The 12,385-nt window shown below is 49.2% G+C and overlaps 5 protein-coding genes across 5 annotated transcripts; 2 read left to right on the forward strand and 3 right to left on the reverse strand.

Moving 5' to 3' along the window:
* Positions 1-40: 40 nt before the first annotated feature.
* N7443_009835 (uncharacterized protein) lies at positions 41-1,993 on the reverse strand (the record flags this gene model as incomplete). Its single annotated transcript, XM_056889891.1, has 8 exons — positions 41-517; positions 571-900; positions 952-1,349; positions 1,399-1,481; positions 1,530-1,619; positions 1,673-1,696; positions 1,748-1,818; positions 1,874-1,993. 8 exons carry the CDS (start codon positions 1,991-1,993, stop codon positions 41-43), a joined length of 1,593 nt encoding a protein of 530 aa, XP_056736382.1.
* Positions 1,994-2,913: 920 nt separating this feature from the next.
* Positions 2,914-4,195, forward strand: N7443_009836 (GroES-like protein; the record flags this gene model as incomplete). Its single annotated transcript, XM_056889892.1, has 5 exons — positions 2,914-3,075; positions 3,132-3,236; positions 3,294-3,518; positions 3,581-3,723; positions 3,790-4,195. 5 exons carry the CDS (start codon positions 2,914-2,916, stop codon positions 4,193-4,195), a joined length of 1,041 nt encoding a protein of 346 aa, XP_056736383.1.
* A 1,341-nt stretch (positions 4,196-5,536) lies between these two features.
* N7443_009837 (uncharacterized protein) lies at positions 5,537-6,346 on the forward strand (the record flags this gene model as incomplete). Its single annotated transcript, XM_056889893.1, has 1 exon — positions 5,537-6,346. One exon carries the CDS (start codon positions 5,537-5,539, stop codon positions 6,344-6,346), a length of 810 nt encoding a protein of 269 aa, XP_056736384.1.
* A 349-nt stretch (positions 6,347-6,695) lies between these two features.
* N7443_009838 (SDR family NAD(P)-dependent oxidoreductase) lies at positions 6,696-7,638 on the reverse strand (the record flags this gene model as incomplete). Its single annotated transcript, XM_056889894.1, has 2 exons — positions 6,696-7,531; positions 7,587-7,638. 2 exons carry the CDS (start codon positions 7,636-7,638, stop codon positions 6,696-6,698), a joined length of 888 nt encoding a protein of 295 aa, XP_056736385.1.
* Positions 7,639-7,893: 255 nt separating this feature from the next.
* On the reverse strand, positions 7,894-8,843 carry N7443_009839 (TIM-barrel enzyme family protein; the record flags this gene model as incomplete). The annotated part of the gene is made up of 3 exons (XM_056889895.1): positions 7,894-8,502; positions 8,550-8,695; positions 8,756-8,843. 3 exons carry the CDS (start codon positions 8,841-8,843, stop codon positions 7,894-7,896), a joined length of 843 nt encoding a protein of 280 aa, XP_056736386.1.
* Positions 8,844-12,385: the final 3,542 nt, after the last annotated feature.

The raw sequence follows: 12,385 nt of genomic DNA on the forward strand, positions 1-12,385 counted from the left end.
TTCAGCAAACAGCAAATCCAATTCTTCACAATTTCTCGCCTCACGAAGTCTCCAAAACAGGACCCTGGTAGATATGTCTAGCCCGTGCGAAATAGTACACAATAGCCAAGAAAACCACCCCAACCGTACCTACAACACTGTAGTTCATATCCTGCACGCTTGGGTTCATATCAGATGGCCAATAACTGAAGAAAATAACGATTATCATGTAGATCACTGCGTAACCATTAAGCAATATACCCCAAATTCCGCGCACGTGGAACGGTCCCCAGACCAATTTCGCACCAGGCACATTGACGGTCGTTTCGTCGCTTCCGTTATCTTGGGAGATATCACCTTTACATCGGCGGTATAATAAAAGTCCTCCGGCAATAAGGTAGGAAGAATAGATTCCAGACACAGCCATGGAGAGGATATCGTTCAGCGCGACGTCCGATCCGATGTTGATCAGGCCGAGCAAAGTGGCGATGGTGGTGGTCAGAAGAGTTGAGTAGACAGGTAGGTGGCGGGATGATATCTGAGCAGATATGCTTTAGCTACGCATCGATCATATAGGGGGAATTGACTAACCTGGGTCCAAAGGCGCCATCCCGGAACACCACGGTCTCTTGCAAAGGACCAGAATTGACGAGAGGTGGCGGCCAGCATACCGATACATGAAGCGATACCAATAATCAGGAGTATTGAGCACATGGCCAATGTACCGCTCAGGGAGCCTGTTCCCTGGTAAAATATCTCGATGTAGGGGTACCCGGTTGGAGAGTTCAGAGCAGCGTCGATGTCTCCTGCGCAGTAGAGAATTCCAATTAACATTCCGAACCCGAGACTGCCATTGATCAAGACACTGAGCATAATTGCACGAGGGATCGCAACTGATGCGTTCGCGACTTCTTCGGCCATCTTTCAAGTAATCAGTTAATGAGCGATACTCCAGGGTTGAAATCTACTAACGTGGACAGCAGCATCTCCACCGGCGAATGCGAAGACGCAGCCGCTAAGACCGACGAACCAAGACAAGCCCTGGGTTGCAAAGTTGCCGCCATTTAGAAATTCAAGGAATACTTCGCGATCTGTCTTGTGATCGGACATGTATGTCAAAGGGATGATGATAGCGAAGAATCCCAAGATGTGAATGACCAGGACGAAACCTTCCAGTCGGGGCAAAAACCTGCCGCCGACCAAGTTGGATAGGAGCGCGACGACCAAGGTCGCCCACATGATCAAGGTGCCTTGGTACGACATAGCATTGTAGGCTTCGTTTGCGAGGATTGCCACCCCTTGGATCTCAGTGCCAGAAAGATAGGCTGCTGAAGCGAAAGCGGTTTGCCAGCCAATGACTGCAAGCCATCCTGTTGATTATCAGTGCATTGGACCTCTTTAATGGACTGTGAATTCTACCTGTAATGTAGCTTAGGAACTTCATGTAGCGGGCTGGTGCGAGCATGGCGGTCCAGTGGTATTGGCCACCCGAGGTGGGTGCCCTGGGCTGTGGTCAGATTGGCTCATGGATGGTCGAGGGAAAGGCGTACATTGATGCCATTTCTGACAAGACTAAGAAGCAACATGCTGTTCCTGTCCAGGCAAAGATATAGGCGTAGACAGCGCCAGCAGAACCGCCACTTTTGACTATCAGCGACACAGATTATTAATCGAAGGTGGAGGTGGAACAAACTTCGTCAAGGCAATGGTGAATGTACTATAAAAACAATTAGCGCACAGTACATCTTAGATCGTAGGAAATACTCACTCGAGTAATCCCTCCCATGTAGCGAGAATAGTACAACTCAATCCAAGAATCGAGAGAACGCCAAAGTTTCGCTGGTACAATCCATAATCAGCGCCCGAATTGTCGCGATCATCGGAATGAGCAAACCTTAAGCACCGGCTTCTTTCCAAGTCGCTGAAGCTGGATCGCATCATTGTCGCCTGCGAAAATGTCCTCATCAGCTTCATTGGTAAAGACCGGCCTATCCTTCAGCTCGTACGATGCCATTGTTGTCGCAAACGCCCAGGAATGAAACAAGGGGAAGAAACGCAAGCATGCAGAAGAACGGGGGCGGAAGAGGGTGAAAAAGCAAAGAAAGTGTCACCGAAGGATCATGGACTTCCACATTGCAGGGAATCGCAAATTTGCTGCAGCTAGAGCGAAGGCCACTAAGTATGCATTACCTCGAGTACTTTAGAGAGTTGGGGTGGGCCGCGGGAGAGCCAAGACATGGAGGCCCACTAGGTGCGAGGTTTTTTAGATTCGGGACGGAAGCTTTTAAGGCTAGTTGCAATTAGCCCCAATTAAGCGCAGAAAACACGGCCTTGGCGGGTCGCAGATGCCAGAGTGCGTTATAGGCGAGGTTGCTATCTGGCCCCGCGACAGGGATCATTGACCAGGATTCGGATCCTTCGCTTCAGATCGGGTCACCCCGGGCGCTCGAGACTGCATGGGAAGCGGCTTGAATTGCGCACATCTTGGCATGGGCTGAGTTTCAGGAGATGCAGATGCTCTCGTGGGTTGAGATGGAAAATATTCCAGCCGTCGGACATTTGGAGTGAAGCCAACGTGGACGGCTTTGGGGGGGAAGTGTCCGCGTGTCGCCCCTTGAAACCATCAGATAGTGCTATCAACCTGCGTTGCAATATGGCGCAGATTCGTCATGGTTCTGCGCCATAACCCCGAAATCCGCCCGGCAATCCTTGAATCTCCTAGGATCTGGATCCTGGCAATTGTTTGTGGCTTTAGAACTCTAGAACCCCCGAGTGCCCCGTCTCAGATTTGGTGAACGACCAGGGGCACGCGACTTATTATTACAAGCGGTTGGGATCACACTCAACATCTGGAATTCCTGAGACATGCATCTTTCAAGGTTGCGTTATTGCTGTCTCCGATAGTTTTGCCCGTTGTTTGAAGGTTTAATCCCGATGGGAACCCGATACACCGGTGATAGCAAAGACCCGGCCGTGAATTGTACGACTTGGTTTTGCTTGGTCGTCGTTTCACTGGCCATCTTAGTACGGCTCTGGACAAAATGGCGTCTCTACAGAGTCCTGAAGCTTGATGACGGTCTAATTACGCTTTCGCTGGTGAGTGTTCCCTACTTATCGACTCACATGTGCCACGGCAGGAACTAACGGATTAGATCTTTTGCATCGGCCAGAGCCTTGCCATCTCTCTGGCAGTAGCATCAGGCTACGGAAAGCATTTTAACAAAGTTTCTTCCTCGCAATTTGATGAGACTATGAAAGTGAGTTGATTGCCTGACGAGTCCAGTCATCAAATTGATTAAAAGACGTCGGTTTAGAACCTATATTCAGCTTCACTTCTCTACATACTCTCCCTCTGCACGTCAAAGCTCTCCTTGGTTATCTTTGTCCGCGGACTCACTCCGGTCTCAAGGGATCATTTGCTGGCTCGGATCGTGGAAATATCCGTCGGTATCTGGGCAGTTGTCGCATTAATAGGTACTGCCTTTCAATGTGCTGTTCCGAGAACTTGGGATTTCTGGAATGGCAAGTGCTTCGATTTAGTATGCAGCACAAAACTGTTCTTGGGGCACGGTCACTGCTAATTCTTTTCACGTACCTGCAGACTGCGTGGCATTTTTTTCTCGCCTCGTCGAACATCGCAACAGATCTCTTGATTCTCACGCAGTCTATGCTCTTGATATACCGCGTCCAGACTAGCTTCACAAAGCGTTTAGGTTTTGCATGCATCTTTGTACCCAGAGCACTGTAAGTCTACGGCAAATTGGTCACTGCAAGTATTTCTGGTCCAACGACTAAAACTTGTTTTTCAAGAGTGAGCGGAGCAATCATCGCTGAACTGTCCTTCATACGAGCCACCACAAATACGAGCGACCCTACGTACGACCTCTGCGATATAACAGTTATACAAGAAGTAATACAATGCTTAAGCATAACCACGGCATGCTGGGGCCAACTGCGTCCATTCATCAAGTGGATGAAATCCAACGGCCTGCGGATCCAGGGTGAAGGCCTTAGTCTCCTCGACACAAATTCGAAATCACATCCAAGTTCATTTTCGAGACAGAGAAGAACCGCTAAACGTGAAAGTTTCGCCCTCAATTCACGACGAGAGGACTTGATGGAGGATTGGGAATTGGATAGTCAATCAAGTCGTGTGCAAATCATCCCGGAGACGCGCCCGTGGACCGAAGGGACGCCAACTCAAGAACACCTTTAAATTAATTGAATTGACTGTCTAGAAATACTATTGACACCTAATAATCCCGCATGCATATCGTACCAATTAGAAATCTTATCACCAACTAGAAAAGAAGGTATCTACCAAGAGGAGATAACTTAGAAGTTGCATTGGGAAATTAACGTCTGGTGTCACCTGAAAATACAAGCATTGAAGTGCGCTGGGCCCAAGGTTGGAGTTACGGATCTTGTGTGTACGTTTGGGACAATCGGGGAGGTTTCACGCTTTTTAGAGTCTAGAGATTAGTGCATTTATTGCTGGAGTGATCCCGAGTCGTTGATTCAAGATAGCCCAGCGCAAGGCAAGCAATCATACACGCCTATTCGAGTACCATACAAAAGTAGTAGGCGGACTATAAAATCGCGATTCTCAATGATCGCGATATCAAGGTTGTCTGACCGTCATGCTTATTGGCATCTATATTACCATTAAGCAGATGAACTCGAATAATCCCCTCGTGGCCCTTCTGGGCGGCGATATGAAGCGTGCTAATTCTTCCTTATTTCTGGCCAACGTGATGAGTTCCAAAGCCTTATCGTCGCTATGGGATTGCGGTAGCTAGGGGCCCGGACTTTCTGCGATATAATAGCGGGCCATGAATGTTTCCGGATCGAGAGAGCGACCTCAAATAGTCGCTTGTTGCGCTGTTGGAGGGTGCCTTACCCGAAGCAGGACCAGGGGGTCTGCTTTGGGTGAAAGTTTTTCGTGTCAAGCTTAACTGCACAGGCGACGAATCGGACAAAGTGAAGCAAACATCACGGTTGGTTTGGTCGCAGAGCTGGTCAATCGCATCGATATCGAAGTTGTCTACCGGCCCTGGCTCTGTGATCTTGAGCGAAATTTAGGTTGGAGACGAAACTCTTGCCAGACGGGGGGAGGGGGCGTACTTGCAACTGAAGGCAAGGAGGTGATTGGAGAATCCCGGTTATTATTAGTGGTTGAGGTCGATGGTGATTGTGCTCTGAAGGCTCCGTTGTGGTCTTCAGCCGTCTCTAGAATGACATTGTCTGCCTCTCTCCGCTTTTTCGGTACGAATACCGCGGTGGACAGGAGATATAATTATTCTTTATGTTTATTACTTATGTAATCTAGAATCCCCCTATAAATTGCCAGAATCGGAGGTAATATAAGAACAGAGCTTTACACATCGTTGATTGGTTGTATTCAAAGTCTTTCTAACATAAATCTTATCAAGTCATGTGATCCCAACCGATGCTCCATGAGAACGACATTCGCCTGTCTTTCTTTTGCTTCCCCTGCTTGCTTCTCCTCTCTGGCGTACTTGGTCTTTCACTCTATTCACGGGGCTCTCGTTCCAAAATGGAGTCCTCCGCCGAGGAGTTATTCGACAGTAGACTGTTTCTTCTCCAGTCCCCACCTGAACAAGTCCGAGATATTGGCGAAAACCATGTTGAACAACCTGCCCAGCCAGCATTGGAGCCGAAAGAGTATTTCCCTGGACCTCCTGCCGAAGGTGTCTTTGAGAGTAAAGGGCATCTTCTTGATTATCTCCGCAATCACGCTCTACGCCAGGGTTATGCAATAATCATTCAGAAATCCAGGGCAAACAGAAGCCTCTATATTGGCTGTGACAGAGGGGGTGTACCTAAGGACAAAATTGGCGCCTCTCCTGAAGTCAGACGTCGGCACAAAGTGTCAAGAAAATGTGGCTGTTCATTTCAAATGTATGGGAAATGGACAACGAAGACGACTACATGGGAATTGAAGATCAAAACCCCCATTCATAACCATCCAGCTGATGAGAATATGATAGCGCACCCATCTGCTCGTCGGCTTACGGCAGAACAGCAGCGGCATATTAAGCATTTGAATGTGATAGGGGTGAAACCTCGAGATATCATGACCTTTCTGAAGCTGGAGAATCCTAGTGCTCTGCTTATACCGAGGGATATCTATAATGAACTTGCTAGATTGAAACGAGAGCCTGAACCTACTGCGCATGAACAGACTGCACCTCAACGGGTTGTATCACAACAGAGTTGGCCGCTAGTGCCAATGCGGCAGCAGGCTATGCCACGGGATAGCATGCTGCGAGGATCTACACCGCAGGAGTCTACGCTCCGGGAGACTACGCCTCAGCCGACGCGGCCTTTAGTGCTCTACATATAGCTTTACATCCTGAGCCTCTGCATTGGGGTTTTCGATGCATTTGAAGCGTCCTGTGGAATTTTTTTCGGGGTAAAAATGGATGTCCAATTCTCCCCGAACATTTACATGATTCTTTTATACAAATCGATTAGTACCTAAGGGAAAGATACTGGAAAGATGTTTTGGGCTTTCTTGTAGAGTAAAGGTTTGTATGATTGATCTGCTATATGAGATATACTATTGTGCAAAGTTGTTTTTACTTCTAGAGGGGGTGTAGGAAGAGAATGAAAATACAAGCAAATTAGTACCCTCAAGAGCTAGACTTGACTTTATCATCATTGTATCTCGTAATCTAAATGTATCTGGGTAGTTACTGTCCCATCTTCATGCCACCGTTTGCACAAACCACGCTGCCAGTGGTCCAGATACCATCAGGGGTACACAGCATACCGACAGTGCAAGCAACCTCGCTAGTAAACGCAGGTCTCCGACCACCCATCTTCTCCTTAATCAAACGGACCTGCTCCTCGCTCAATCGACCCATAGTCTCCGGATCACTCTCAACCAACTTGCTCATGGGAGTGTTGTCCTGGTATCCCTGGATATCACTCCAGAAGTCCTCACCCGCCTTGAAGTACATATCTCCAATTACAGGACCGGGGTTGACGGCATTGACAGTAGCACGATCCGCTAACTCACGCGCCCAGGTGCGAGTCATGGACTCGAGCGCAGCCTTGGTTCCACCGTAAATTGACTGACCGACGAAGCCAAGTGAGGACGAGACACTGGAGGTGTTGACAATGCGGCCGCTTCGATCGGTGGGGAGGTAGGGGGCAACGGCTTGGGTGAGGAGTAATGGGGCGAGGACGTTGATGGCGTACTGCCAGTTGAAGTGCTCTGGGGCAATGGGCCCACGCGCGGCGTCGTTCAAGTTGCGGTCTCCCGCAACACCGGCATTGTTAATCAAGATGTCGATCTGCAGCTTGCCTGTGGAGCTGAACTTCTCCTTTGCAGCGTTGATGATATCCTTCACGGCCTCCTCGGGCTTGCTCAGGTCAGCCTGGACAGCTTCGCAGCGAATGCCATGTGCCGAGGCGAGTGAGGCGCACAACTCTTCTGTTTGAGGGCGGGAGGACTCGGATGTGAAGTTGAGAAGCAGCGAGCAGCCCTTGGCGGCGAGGTTGCGGGCAATTGCTTCACCAATTCCTGAAGCTGTTGTTAGTGGCGTCCTTATCGCAAACGGCGGGGAAGAAGACCCTACCCCGCGATCCACCAGTGACGATGCCAAATTTGCCTTCCAAAACGCGAGCCATGTTGAAGTTGAAGATAGTCTGAGATTAAGAGGAAAGAGAAGAAAAAAGATCGGGAAGACTGTGCTACTTTGTACTCCAAGTCTCAGGTCTCAATTTAGCCGACAGGCGACTTCGGTGGAAGCTCCAACCCCACGTCTCCACTTGCGCTGGAAAATTACCCGTTTGGGACTCGATAGGGAAAGACCGGTTAATTTCTATCATTTTTCGCGAATGACGGAACTCTTAAAGACCCCTAGCTGCATCGCGCCCACTTTCCTACTGTAACCGCACCTTCAATCGCTTAAATTCCTCCGCATTCTCCTTGATTGCGATCTCCACCGGTAACCGCTCCATACTACTCGCCCCGAAGAATCCATGGACCCCGACTGTCCGCGATAGCACAAACTCTGCGTCTGAGGGGCGCGCGAGGGGTCCGCCGTGGCATAGGACTAGAATGTCAGGGTTCACACCGGCTGCGGCATCGCGAATCTCCTGTACAAAGCCCACGCAGTCCTCCAAAGATCGACCGCTGAGTGCCCCGATCGAACCAGATGTCGTCAATCCAGCATGAGCGACAACAACGTCTGCCCCAGCACGAGCCATATTGATTGCATCTTCTTTATTGAAGACATATGGCGTAGTGACAAGCCCCTGCTTATGCGCTTCTGCGATCATCTCCACCTCACGACCATACCCCATACCGGTCTCCTCCAGGTTCGCCCGAAACTGGCCATCGATCAGTCCCACCGTGGGGAAGTTCTGCACGCCCACAAAGCCAAGTTTCTTCAGCTCTTCGAGGAAAGCGGGCATTGAGCGAAAGGGATCAGTGCCGCAGACACCTGCGAGGACTGGCGTCTTTTCGACAATCGGAAGGACTTCGCTAGCCTGATAGAGTGAGCTGAGCGTAGTTGTAGATATCCGTATAGACATACCATTTCCACGACCACCTGATTTGCGTCTGAGTAAGGCATGAGTCCGGCAAGCGAACCCCGACCGGCCATGCGAAATCGACCCGAGTTGTAGACCAGGATCAAGTCGCAACCGCCGGCCTCGACGGCCTTAGCAGAGAGTCCAATGCCTAGTATACAAATCAGAATCGCTTAAAGCTGGAAATTGAACATGAAATGCGAAATCTTACCGGCACCAGCGCCGACAATGATGGAGCCATCGGCTACAGTCTTGCGCAGTCTTGCGAGGACTTCCTCTCGGGTTTTCGGGCGCGGCATCTTATGACTTGTTGAGCCGGAGTTTCGAAGTCAATTTGTCAATTTTGAGACTTCTAAATCTTTGAAATCGATGAAATCGAGACAGCAATGAGACCGAATACAGTTGATGTTCTTTTGATTGTGTCTGGAATGTTGTTGCAGGTCGCGCTAGCTACCCCTCACTGCCCCACGAATTACCTCATTGTGCTTTGTACCAGGCCACCTCAACGCAAAACGTTCTCCGCTGGTATATACTGCCTACGTTTCTATACTAATTTTCTCATTGCGTTAGTATAATATATATGGTTTCTGGACGATAATCTCAATTTTCGTTTCATCACTAGGTTCTGCACAAATGAGGAGTTGGCGGGTTCAAATATACATAAAGACTAAGCATTTCCAGCTCGAACTTCAGGATGATACTAGTTAATAGTTGCCAATCAAGATACCCTTCATAAACATGACTTGACTCTTTCGAAACTTTCGACATATTTTTATGGATATTTGGAAAGCTCACAACTGAAAATGCTTTGGGGGTGGACGTGTCTCAGTTCTCAACTGCAGAAGTAAGATCGTCAAGGTCAAGAGAGAAACCCTGAAAAGCAGCCATGAATGTCAGACGAACAACTTTTTAAAGCCCAAAATTTGAGCGGTCTAAGTTTACAATAAGATTCGCATCTTAATTTGATTTTGGCTTTCTCGATTGATCGATGGTGAGCTCTATGATCTATCTTAATGTTCATCCCCAAAAATTAGGCCCGACAAGGCCCCAAACTTGAGAACGACAACGTCCAAATGTTCAAAAGTCTTGAGAACCCAAAAAAAGCGTTTGATGACCAAAAATTGAAAGATTTTCGCAGGATCAAGAATAGTTCACTGATGAAACTGCCATGAAACACGGGTGAAGCTCAAAGGCTGCGCCTTACCCCTACTTCCTTAGCCACGATCAAACAGAGCGATCATTGATCGGTGATCGTCTGTAATGAAAGGGTCATGGGTTTTGAAACGTATCTTTCGGGAATTCCATGCCGAACGAAGCAGAAGTGTCAGGGTCGTCTGAAGGTCCTGCCCTCTGACAGCTATCACGGTAACTCTGGCTATTGAGGTAAAATCGGCACGGCTGATGATTCGAGACATTGGTCCTTGCTCAAGCTCCTGATTTAGTGTGCTGTGGTTTGAGCGGTTGTTCATCACTCGGGTGTCGGTGAGCAGCGAGGGAAGGGTTCGAGAGGAACGGCGCTTTTGGGTCAAGGTTCAAAGAGCTGCTGTCGATGAGCTTCAAGTTGTAAAATGGTTCAGAGCCAAGTGATATATTTGAATACCCTTGTGCTATTGCTTTGTAGTCATTGAAGTTAAATAGGACATGCCTGCAATTTTTGAAAACTTTCTGTGAATGGCAAGAAGGGAATTGAGCTTTCCCTTTCCGTGCCTCTTCCAGTCAGGCTGCTTATTGTTTAGCCAGTTCAATTCCTCAGACTCTTTACGAGCTAGCCTCCTGGTCAAGGTGTCTGTAGATGTGAATATTGGTTCCACGAAGAGGGCTAAACAAGCCGATTGGCAAAGTGAGAATATGAGAGCAACGTACCTTTCCCCTTTAAAGGAAGAAGTGTTTCTCACGATCTTGAAGGATTTCATAGACTAAACCCAAACTCAATGAACTCATTCCTTCCTCTCAACCCCATATTAGCTGCAGGAACTAACTCCCGTTCCAGGCACATATCTCAAGATTTAGCGAAAGCAAAACCACGTAAGAAGTTCGTGGCCACCGAATTCACCAATCCACTAAATATGCAGGGGCCAACCTATCAAGCAACCTAAGCAACCACCTAATTTCCCTCGTCTTGGCACTGAACCGACGTCCCAATCCACGTTCAGATAGCCTGCCCACCAACATGACGTTTCTGCTTACGCAGCCTCGGAGCAGGAGGCTGTCGCCCAGTTGGACAAGGGAATTCACTAGCCTCGTGGATGAGGCCGCGATTATGTTACTCGCAGCCCCCTCCACGCTTGGACGGATCCATCAAAAACCTAATTTGGTGATGTATGGGAGGCGTATGCCTTCAATACACATCCCTTCCGAGATCCGAGATACGTATATCAAGAACCCAACGGGGCTCCGATGTCGTTCGTGCATGCTCAGCCACTTGATATATGTCACGTCTTTGTAACTGGCTGAGTATGGCCTCGTCACCAATGACTCGTTTACTCTGCCACGCCCGACGTCCCCCCACCTCCCCACTCGAGCTTCGGCCGGACCCTACCTACGCGCGACTCAGTAAGGATGTGGGTTTGGCGTGGGCTGATAACAATAGCGGGCGGGGGAGATGGAACCCGGTCGAAGCTTACTCAGTGAGAGCCAGCGAACAAGTTCGCTTGATGGCTATCTGGGACTTGACCTGAAAAGACCTTTCAAATTTAGACTCCACAAAGAGATGCAGGGTCGACATACGTGTTCCCCAATGCCCCATATACCGGACCCGTCGATCCAAGCAAAATCATGGCGCAAGCACTGATGTGTCAGCGACGAAGCGAATACCGAAATAGGAAAGATATTCACCGCAGGGTGCAAGTAGGGTCCCGAGGTCTAGAAGCCCGCGGTAAGTACTTACGCAATTACCACGTCCCCTTTCCCCATAACTCAATATGGAATCGACCCAAAACCGAAGATAGTTACAGCTCCGGGCATTTAGGGTTAAATTATTATAACCACCGCGATTAGAATTCAAGCTTTGAACAGGGATGATACTATTTACAGAGTTCGGAGCGGGTCTCTGCCTCACTCTGGACTATCAGCATACCCTGTTTGCAAACTATCGAAAGCACGGACATCCGAAACTAGAAATAGTCCGATCATAGATGCCATGCGCCACAGCGATCGGTGGATGTGGGTGGGTGTGTCAGGCTGACAAGGCAGGAGTCCCGGCCCCATAGCCCAGGATCGGCTGCGACAGTAGTCGGAAGGGTGGGAGCCGGATCGTCTATGGAGTTAGGCGAAGTGCCGAAGCTGGCTGTCTGTCGAATAGGATTCAATAGCCCCGGTGCGCTGGGGTTCTGGAATACCAGGCAGCACTGTAGAAAACCAGGAAGGGAAAACGGGGCTGTGGCTGTGTGCGCATAAAACTGTGCATAGCACACAAGCTTGGCGTGGATGCCTGGACTGCTGGAGATTGGGGATGTCATCGGTCGGGATTAGTGATGTTTTCTCCGATCGAACCTGGTGTATCGTATTTTCGTAATGTCATGGTACAGTTTGAATTTACATTTTTGGTCCAGAGTATTGGCGGCAGTCCCTGTGGCTAAATTAACATTTCACGGGAAGTCAATAGAGACCAAACAAAAAGGACGAGTCGACTATTCTCCTTGAGCCACCCGATCCTGAGGATGGCGTAGATAGCCCGAAAGGCCGCGTGGGCAGGCGTGGAAGAAACAGCCGTAATTTAGCGGCCTCCATTGCGCTAGCCCAAAATAGGGGATAGTGGCTAGCCAGGACCTGTTGAGGCCAAGCTAGTCTAATCCCAGTAAGTGGGAGGGGAGTGGCCACGAGTCCCTGCATTCAGGGTGCG

The sequence above is a fragment of the Penicillium atrosanguineum genome, assembly GCF_028827265.1.
Source record: "Penicillium atrosanguineum strain IBT 20685 chromosome Unknown utg000008l_segment0_segment0, whole genome shotgun sequence".
Classification (NCBI taxonomy): domain Eukaryota; kingdom Fungi; phylum Ascomycota; class Eurotiomycetes; order Eurotiales; family Aspergillaceae; genus Penicillium; species Penicillium atrosanguineum.